The sequence below is a fragment of the Salmo salar genome, chromosome ssa12 (assembly GCF_905237065.1).
Source record: "Salmo salar chromosome ssa12, Ssal_v3.1, whole genome shotgun sequence".
NCBI classification, from domain to species: domain Eukaryota; kingdom Metazoa; phylum Chordata; class Actinopteri; order Salmoniformes; family Salmonidae; genus Salmo; species Salmo salar.
This window is the reverse complement of record NC_059453.1, coordinates 23,208,463-23,218,462: the sequence shown is the minus strand read 5'-3', so window position 1 is coordinate 23,218,462 and position 10,000 is coordinate 23,208,463. Positions and strand designations below refer to the sequence as shown.

At 47.0% G+C, this 10,000-nt stretch overlaps 1 protein-coding gene across 4 annotated transcripts in view; it reads left to right on the top strand.

The window, feature by feature from the left end:
- The window catches only part of LOC106589906 (phospholipid phosphatase-related protein type 5), a 62,785-nt gene that overhangs the window by 28,817 nt on the left and 23,968 nt on the right, over positions 1 to 10,000 (top strand). For 2 of the 4 annotated variants that reach the window (XM_045691095.1, XM_045691097.1), the window contains exon 3: positions 5,762 to 5,950. In XM_045691095.1, the coding sequence (XP_045547051.1) occupies positions 5,762 to 5,950 (189 nt within the window). Of the gene's footprint in view, positions 1 to 5,462; positions 5,951 to 10,000 lie in introns of those variants that run through there. The other 2 variants (XM_045691098.1, XM_045691096.1) reach the window with 2 other exon arrangements.

Below are 10,000 nucleotides of genomic sequence, written 5' to 3'. Positions count from 1 at the left end.
ATCTCGCTCTCCGTAACCGATGTAAGTAAGACTTTTAAACAGGTTAACATTCACAAGGCTGCGGGCCAGACAGATTACCAGGACACATACTCAAAGTATGCGCTGACCAGCTGGCAAGTGTCTTTACTGACATTTTCAATCTCTCTCTGACCTAGTCTGTAATATCTACATGTACAGGTTTCAAGCAGACCCCCATGTTCCCTGTGCCCAAGAACACAAATGCAAGCTGTCTAAATGACTATCGCTCCGTAGCTCTCACATATGTAGCCATGAAATGCTTTGAAAGGCTGCTCATGGCTCACATCAACACCATCATCCCAGACAGTAGAGAGAACAGACTGTGACTTGGGTGGCTGGAGTCTTTGACAATTTTTAGGCCCTTCCTCTGACACCACCTGGTATAGAGGTCCTGGATGACAGGGAGCTCAGCCCCAGTGATGTACTGGGCTGTACGCATTACCCTCTGAAGCGCCTTGTGGTCGGATGCCGAGCTGTTGCCATACCTAGCAGTGATGCAGCCAGTCAAGATGCTCTCATTGGTGCAGCTGTAGAAGTTTTTGAACATTTGAGGGCCCGTTAGAAATCTTTTCAGCCACCTGAGGGGGAAGAGGCGTTGTTGTGCCCTCTTCACGGCTGTTGGTGTGTTTGGAACACGATAGGTCCTTAGTGATGTGGACACAGAGGGAACTTGAAGCTTTCGACCACCTCCACTACAGCTCCATCAATGTGAATGGGGGTGTGCTCGGCCCTTCATTTCCTGTAGTCCATGATCAGCTCCTTTGTCTTGCTGATGTTGATGGAGAGGTTGTTGTCCTGGCACCATAGCCGCGGGAAGATGATTGGGGTTTGGGGGTGCTGTGATTATACATTTTGTATTCATATTTTTATTCAGCTATGCTGCAGCACCCTCAGCACTTCTAATTTACGCAGCTATGCCTGGCACCACACTGCCAGGTCTCTGACCTCCTCCCTGTAGGCTGTTTCATCATCGGTGATCAGGCCTACCACCGTCGTGTTGTCAGAAAACTTGATGATGGTGTTGGAGTCATGCTTGGCCATGCAGTCGTGGGTGAACAGGGAGTACAGGAGGAGGCTAAGCACACACACCTAAGGGGCCCCATGTTGAGGTTCAGCGTGGCGGATGTGTTGTTGCCTACCCTCACCACCTGGGTGCAGCTCATCAGAAAGTCCAGTATTCAATTGCAGAGGGAGGGATTTACTTTCAGGGTCCTTAGCTTAGTGATGAACTTGGAGAGCATTATGGTGTTAAATGCTGAGCTGTAGTCAATTAACAGCATTCTCATATAGGTGTTACTTTTGTCCAGGTGGGAAGAGGCAGTGTGGAGTGCAATAGAGATTGCGTCATCTGTGGATCTGTTGGGGTGGAATGCAAATTGAAGTGGGTTCACAGTGTCTAGGTCTAGGTCTCCTTGAAACGTGGGTATTACAGACTAGTGCTCTCATGCATGGTTCAGTGTTGCTTGCCTCAAAAACACGATAGAAGACTTTTAGCTTGTCTGTTAGGCTCGCATTACTGGGCAGCTCGAGGCTGGGTTTCCCTTAGTAATCCGTGATAGTTTGCAAGCCCTGCCACATCTGACGAGCATCAGAGGTGGTATAGTAGGATTCGATCTTAGTCCTGTATTGACGCTTTGCCTGTTTGATGGTTCGTCGGAGGGCATAGCGGGATTTCTTATAAGCGTCTGGGTTAGAGTCTCGCTCCTTGAAAGCGGCAGCTGTAGCCTTTAGCTCAGTGAGGAAGTTGCCTGTAATCCATGGCTTCTGGTTAGGATATATATGTATGGTCCCTGTGGGGGTTACAGCCTGCCTTGTCGATGCACTTATTGATGAAGTCAGTGACTGATGTGATAAACTCCTAAATACCATTGGATGAATCCTGGAACATATTCCAATCTGTGCTAGTGAAACAGTCCTGTAGCTTAGTGTCCGCTTCATCGGACCACTTCTGAATTGAGCGTGCCAATGGTGCTTGCTGTTTGAGTTTTTGCTTGTAAGCAGGAACCAGGAGGATAGAGTTATGGTCAGATTTGCCAAATGGAGGGTGAGGGAGAGCTTTGTATGTGTCTCTGTGTGTGGAGTAAAGGTGAGTTCTTTCCCACTGTAGTTGCAGAGGTGACATACTGGTAGAAATGAAGTAAAACAGATTTCAGTTTTCCTGCATTAAAATCATCGGCCACTAGGAGCGCTGCCTCTGGATGAGCATTTTCTTGTTGGCTTATGGCCCTATATGGCTCGTTGAGGGCGGTCTGAAAGCCAATTTTTACTTGATCTGAAAATGTGGTCGGAGGCTTTGAATGGAGAGTGTGAAGCCTCCGGCGGCATGCAGAGGTAAAATCAAGCTCCGTACCGCATCGCCGTGCGCCTCTCCGCATTGACATGATTGGTTGACAGTAGGTGGGGGTGGTACGTCCTGTATAAACACAAACTCACTTCCTTGACAACTTCCTTCACAATAGCTCTGCTCTGCTAAGCTCATAAAGTGTGAAAGCCCTGATGTCTGTGGAGGCTGCATCGTTGTAATTGCTGTATGGCCGCTTCAGATGCCGGACTGACCAGGCAAAGCCTTTTAGTGCCAGTATCGGTTTGTGGTGGTAAATAGACAGCTACGAAAAATATAGATGAACATATGTATTCTAACTCAGGCGAGCAGAACCTCGAGACTTCATTAATATTAGAGATTGCGCACCAACTGTTGTTGACAAAGAGACTCACCTCCCCTCCCCTCAGTTTACGGGACGCAGCTGTTCTGTCCTGCCAATGTATAGAAAAAACAGCTAGATTTATATTTCCCATGACCTTATTCAGCCGTGACTCAGTGAAACATAAGATATTACAGTTCTCCAGGTCACGTTGAGAGGATAGTCTTGAACACGGCTCTCCAGATTATTTTCCAGTGATTGCACGTTCGCCAATAGAATGGAGGGTATCCACTCGCCATCGCAGTCTCCTTAAATATCCCACACGTCGACCTCTGTAGCGCCACCTCCGCCTCCTCCGAGTGACAGGGATTTATTCCTGCTCTGGGATGAGCATTATGTCCTTCACCTCTGATTCATTGAAATAGAAGTCCTCATCCAAATCGAGGTTAGTAGTTTCTGTTCTGATGTCCAGAAGCTCTTTTCGGTCATATGAAACAATGGCAGAAACATTATGTACCAGAAAAGAGCAACATTTTCAGGAGACATTCTCCTATCTACCAAAGCTTAGCGTTCAACACCATAGTGCCCTCGAGACTCATCACTAAGCTCAAGACCCTGGGTCTGAACATCTCCCTCTGCAACTGGACCCTGATTTCCTGACGGCAACAACACATCCGCCACGCTGTCACTCAACACAGGGCCCTCTTAGGGGTGCATGCTTAGTCCACTCCTGTACTCCCTGTTCACCCATTACTCCGTGGCCGCGCATGACTCCAACACCATCATTAAGTTTGCTGACGACACCATGGTGGTGGGTCTGATCACCGATGACGATGAGACAGCCTATAGGGAGGAGGTCAGTGACCTGGCAGTGTGGACAACAACCTCTCCCTCAACCTCTCCCTCAATGTCAACAAGACAAAGTAGCTGATTGTGGACTACAGGAAACAGAGGGCTGAGCACACCGCCATCCACATCGACAGGGCTGTTGTGGAGCAGGTCAAGTTCCTCGGTGGCTACATGGTGAATTATCATGGTCCACACACACCAACACAGACATGAAGAAGGCACGACAATTCCTCTTCCCCCTCAGGAGGCTGAAAAGATTAGTCATGGGCCCTCAGATCCTCAAAGTTCTACAGCTGCACCATTTAGAGCATCTTGACAGGCTGCATCACCGCTTGGTATGGCAACTGCTTGGCATCCAACCACAAGGCGCTACAGAGGGTAATGCGTACGGCCCAGTACATCAACAGGGCCAAGCTCCCTGCCATCCAGGACCTCTATACTAGGCGGTGTCAGAGGAAGGCCCTAAACATTGTCAAATACTTCAGTCAGCCAAGTCATAGACTGTTCTCTCTGCTACCGCACGGACTGCTGTACCGATGCAATAGAACCAACAGGACCCTGAACAGCTACTACCCCCCATTTAAAATCATCCAGCCTCATATACTTGTTTAAACTGATGCCTTACCTCGTCCTCCCTTCCTCTCTCCCTCAGGCTTTCAGATGGACATAGAGAAAGGGATGGTCAGGATGTTCAGAATGCTGTGTGCATCCCAGAGCTACGTATGGAGAGGAGGAGATGCACGTAGCGTCTAGAAATAAACTACTGTGCTGAATGCTGCTAGACGCTTTGCCTGTGTGTGTGTGTGTGTGTGTGTGTGTGTGTGTGTGTGTGTGTGTGTGTGTGTGTGTGTGTGTGTGTGTGTGTGTGTGTGTGTGTGTGTGTGTGTGTGTGTGTGTGTGTTGTCCCCAATGACTTTGCTCTTGACACGATGGTTGGAACCCTGCAGGGGTGTGCCGTTGTAGCAGAAGCATGTACACACACACACACACACACACACACACACAAAAACCCATATTGATACACAGGGGACCCACAGTTCAAAGAGCTTTACCTCCCACAGATCGACAGCAAAGGAGAGAAAGCTCCACAGGACAATATGGATGTATGGTTATAAACAGTCTATGAATACACACACCTGCTGTGCCCACCCACACACACAGACAAGAAACACAGTCAATGAATGTGTACAATTCATTTACACATGCACATGTCACGTGTTTCTCGAACACACACACACACACACACACACACACACACACACACACACAGACATATTCATGATAACGTGCTAACAGATGTTTAGTATCATGCTGTGCACATTGCAGTCTCCATATAGGTTTTGGTGAATCACCTCTCACTCTAGTGTACACAACCACTCATGCAGGCACTGCATGTGATCGACAGCACACCAGTGTCACACACACACATACACACACACACACACACCCTTTCCCTCCCTCCCATGCTTGCACTTGTGTTATCCTCCTTGCTCTTCCCACCTATTTCTCTCTCTCTCTCTCTCTGCCTCTTTTCTCCCTCACTTTTCCACTGTCATTTCATTTCTTTTTTTCCCTTTTACAGAACAGCAGCATCTTTCTATATTTTCTGTTTCTTTCTTTTACCCTCATCATTCGGACTCAGTCTCTCTCTCTCTCTCTCTCTCTCTCGCACTCTCTCTCTCTCGTGCTCTCTCTCTCACGCTCTCGCTCGCTCTCTCTCTCTCGCGCTCTCTCTCTCACGCTCTTGCTCTCTCTCTCTCTTCCTCTGTCTCTGTCTGTCTCTCTCTCTCTCGCACTCTCTCACGCTCTTGCTCTCTCTCTTTCTCTCTTCCTCTGTCTCTGTCTGTCTCTCTCTCTCTCGCGCTCTCTCTCACGCTCTTGCTCTCTCTCTCTCTCTCTCTCTCTTCCTCTGTCTCTGTCTCTCTCTCTCTCTCTCGCTTGCTCTCTCTCTCTCTCTCTCTTCCTCTGTCTCTATCTATCTCTCTCTTTCTCTCTCTCTATCCTCTTTTTTCTCTCCCTATTTCTCTCTCTCTTCCTCTCTCTCTCTGTCCTCTTTTGCTCTCTTTCATTCTACACACTCCGGAAGCATATGTCACCGCGCTCCAAACGGAATCGCCTCCTTCTCCTCTCTTCTTTTTCTCATCAGTCGCTTCTTTTTGTTTTCTCATCCCCCGTTCATCCACCTTACTATCCTTCCGTTCTCTTCGGTTCTCTTCGTTGTTTCTAAACCTAGAACCATGTTCTATTTCCAGCTGGTGATCATGGCTGGGACGGTTCTCCTGGCGTACTACTTTGAGTACACAGACACGTTCCCCGTTCACGTCCAAGGGTTCTTCTGTTTCGACAAGACGTTCTCCAAACCGTACCCCGGACCCGAGGACGACAGCAAGGCGCCGCCGGCACTGGTCTACTCTCTGGTCACCGCTATCCCCACTGTCACGGTAAGACTGGACTGGAGTAGCCTACAGACACACACACACACACCTGGCGTAGCGTCACACACGTGGTGTTTGGAGGTGTGTGTTTATAAGTGGGTGTGTATCCACGTGTCTTCTCCTGCTGTTTTGCATGTGTTTCTAACATTCTTTGGAGGAATAATGCATTTATTTGTTTTATCTATTGAAGTCTATGTGTGCAGCATACACTTTATGTTGAGCAAGTGTATACCATATGTATGTGTGTCAGTGAGTATGCAGCATGTGTGTATATAATATAATATCAGAGGTTTCTTCCCACACAGACTGACACTGCTTTCAAATGAAATTGAATTTGTCACATGCTTCGTAGACATCAGGTGTGGACTACCAGGGAAATGCTTACGGGTCCTTTTCCAACAATGCAGAATTAAAGATACATATCTATATATACAGTATATACAAATAGTGACACGAGGAATAAATACACAGTGAATAACGAATAACAATAATGAGTCAAAATAACATGTCTATATACAGGGAGTAGCAGCAGCGAGTCAATGTGCAGGAGTATGAGGTAACTGAGGTAGCTATGTACATATAGGTAGGGGTAAAGTGACGAGGCAACAGGATAGATAATAGACAGTAGCAGTAGCGTGTGTTGAGTGTGAAAGTGTGTGTGTGTGTGTGTGTGTGTGTGTGTGTGTGTGTGTGTGTGTGTGTGTGTGTGTGTGTGTGTGTGTGTGTGTGTGTGAGAGAGAGAGTCTGTGTGAGAGAGTCTGTGTGTGTGTGTGTGTGTGTGTGAGAGAGTCTGTGTGTGTGTGTGTGTGTGAGAGAGAGTCTGTGTGTGTGTGTGTGTGTGTGTGAGAGAGAGTCTGTGTGTGAGAGAGTCTGTGTGTGAGAGAGTCTGTGTGTGTGTGTGTGTGTGTGTGTGTGTGTGTGTGTGTGTGTGTGTGTGTGTGTGTGTGTGTGTGTGTATGGCGTCAGTGTGCATGGTGTGTGTGTGTGTGTGTGTGTGTGTGTGTGTGTGTGTGTGTGTGGCGTCAGTGTGCATGGTATGTGTGTGTGTTAGTCTGTGTGTGGCGTCAATGTGCATGGTATGTGTGTGTGTTTCCATGGGATGTCAATACATTCACATATCTACAGTATGTGTGGAGGAGTATTAGACAATACAGTATAATACGAGTAGAAGTGAACCCCATAGACAGAACTGACCCTTGACCTTTCGCTCCAGGCTGGTCTCTATGCTCTACTTCAGTCCGCTCCTATCACTTCATTAAGGCTTTAGCTTTGAACCTAGGACATTAAGGGCTTGATATTAACAGTGGTGGACTGTGGCTGAGTGTTACAGGGGTGGACAAGGGACTGGACACACACCATAGTGCTTATTGAAGCCATAAGTTGCACTGAAAACTGGAACTTCTGCAATATCTGGCTTTGGACATTAGATTGTATGTACACTGAACAAAAATATAAATGCAACATGTAAAGTGTTGGTCCCATGTTTCATGAGCTAAAATAAAAGTACCCATACCCACAAAAAGCTTACTTCTTTCTAATTTTGGGCACACATTTGTTTACATCTTTGTTAGTGAGCATTTCTCCTTTGCCAAGATAATCCATCCACCTGACAGATGTGGCATGAAAGAAGCTGATTAAACAGCATGACATTCACAGGTGCACCTTGTGCTTGGGAGAATAAACGACCACTCTAAAATGTGCAGTTTTGTCACACAACGCAATGCCCCAGATTTACCAAGTTTTGAGAGAGCATGCAATTGGCATGTTGACTGCAGGAATGTCCACCAGAGCTGTTGCCAGATAATTTCTCTACCATAAGCCGCCTCCAACGTTGTGTTAGCGAATTTGGCAGTACGTCCAACCGTTGTGAACAGAGTGCCCCATGGTGGCGGTGGGGTTATGGTATGAGCAGGCATAATCTACACAGAACAAACACATTTGCATTTTATCGATGACAATCTGAATGCACAGAGATACCGGGACGAGATCCTGAGGCCCATTGTCGTGCCCTTCATCCGCCGCCATCACCTCATGTTTCAGCATGATAACGCACGGCCCCATGTCGCAAGGACCTGTACACAATTACTGGAAGCTGAAAATGTCCCAGTTCTTCAATGGCCTGCATACTCACCAGACATGTCATCCATTGAGCATGTTCAAGATGCTCTGGATCAACATGTACTAAAGAGTGTTCCAGTTCCCGCCAATATCCAGCCATTGAAGAGGAGTGGGACAACATTCCACAGGCCACAATCAACAGCCTGATCAACTCTATGAGAAGGAGATGTGTTATGCTGCATGAGGCAAATGGTGGTCACACCAGATACTGACTGGCTTTCTGATCCACGACCCTACCTTTTTTTTAAGGTATCTGTGACTAACAGATGACTAACTGGGAATATCTGTATTCCCAGCCATGTGAAATTCATAGATTAGGGCCTAATGAATGTATTTCAATTGACTGATTTCCTTATATGAACTGTAACTCAGTAAAATCTTTGAAATTATTGCATGATGCGTTTATATTTTTGTTCAGTATAAATGGATAGATGGGGGGGGGGGGTGTTTGTGCTTGTCTATGTGCAGATGACAGTATTTGTGAGAAACAGTGAATCTGTACAGCATGGTAAGTGGGTTTTACTGTATATGTGCATCCATGCAAGTGTGTGTGCGCAGCTCCCTGCTTGTGTGTGTGTGAATATGTGTCTGCCTCTATGTATCCATATACGAGAGAGAACATCTCTGCACATCACAGGGCACTGTAGTCTGGTGTGTGGGCGGACAGCAGGCAGCTAGCATCCTTCACTTCCAGCTACGGAAATGGGTTACATACTGTGTGAAGGATACATCTCACCACCAGTTTGTGTGTGTGCAGGTATGTGTATGCAGGTGTGTGTGTGTGTGGATGCTCTACACACTATGAGAGCCATTGGAAATGCCAAGGCTAAGTGGGGAACAATTCTGGCCAACACACACACACACACACACACACACACACACACACACACACACACACACACACACACACACACACACACACACACACACACACACACACACACACACACACACACACACACACACACACACACACACACACACACCACTCAGCCTCTAGTAGTAATTACAGTAGCCATCTACATGGCAACACTGCAGTTGGAAGCACTACTTATACCATATCTGGACTGTAAGCCCCGGTGGCTAATTACATGTGTGTGTGTGTGAGCGTGTGTGTGTGTGTGTGTGTGTGTTGTGTTGTGTGTGACAAGCCATCCCTGGACCTACACAATGAGAGGGTTGAGTTACAAGCACTTACCAGTTTAACATTTGAACTGATCGTCTGCTCAACATACAGCATTAACGTTTGGTCATGTTAACCATGTATAGAATGTGGAAGTAGCCTGACTGGTGTAGCAGTAATGCCGCAGCCTCCAGTACACGTCTCACGGTGTCGGCATACAGTAGGTTTAAACCCAGCCTACTGCCTTTTGACACAACCTCTGTCTTTCCCCACTGTCATCCTCTCTCTCTGTCTCTGTTCAATAAAGTCTGAAAATACCCTACATATAATACATGTATGTATAGGAGGGGACATGGTGAATGGGAACTCAGCTTGAAGTTGAAGAGCTATTTTAAAAACTTGTAAATATCTGGGTCACACACACACCCACCTAATGCTAAATACTGGTGCCCTGAAGAGCTGTTCTCTGTTCTGCTACTAAGCCCTTGGAACATTTTGGAGAGGGAGAGAGGGCGAGGTAGCGAAAGGAGAAAAAGAGAGACAGTAGAGAGGAAATGGGGAAGACTGGGAGAGAAAGAGGAGAAGGATAGAGAGCAGAGAGAGGGAGTTTAGAGGGCGATACAAAGAGAAATGAGAGTAGAGGGGGAGGAAAGAAGAAAGTAGGAAAGAGGAAGAACGACAGAGTGAATGATAGAGAGGTAGGGGGAGGGAGGGAGAGAGAGAGAGACGCTTATTGTTTGTGTCTTTGTGTTGCCTGTCAGTCAAGCCGTAGGAAGTCCCCTTCTCCTCCTGAATTATGGAATGGATCCTGACAG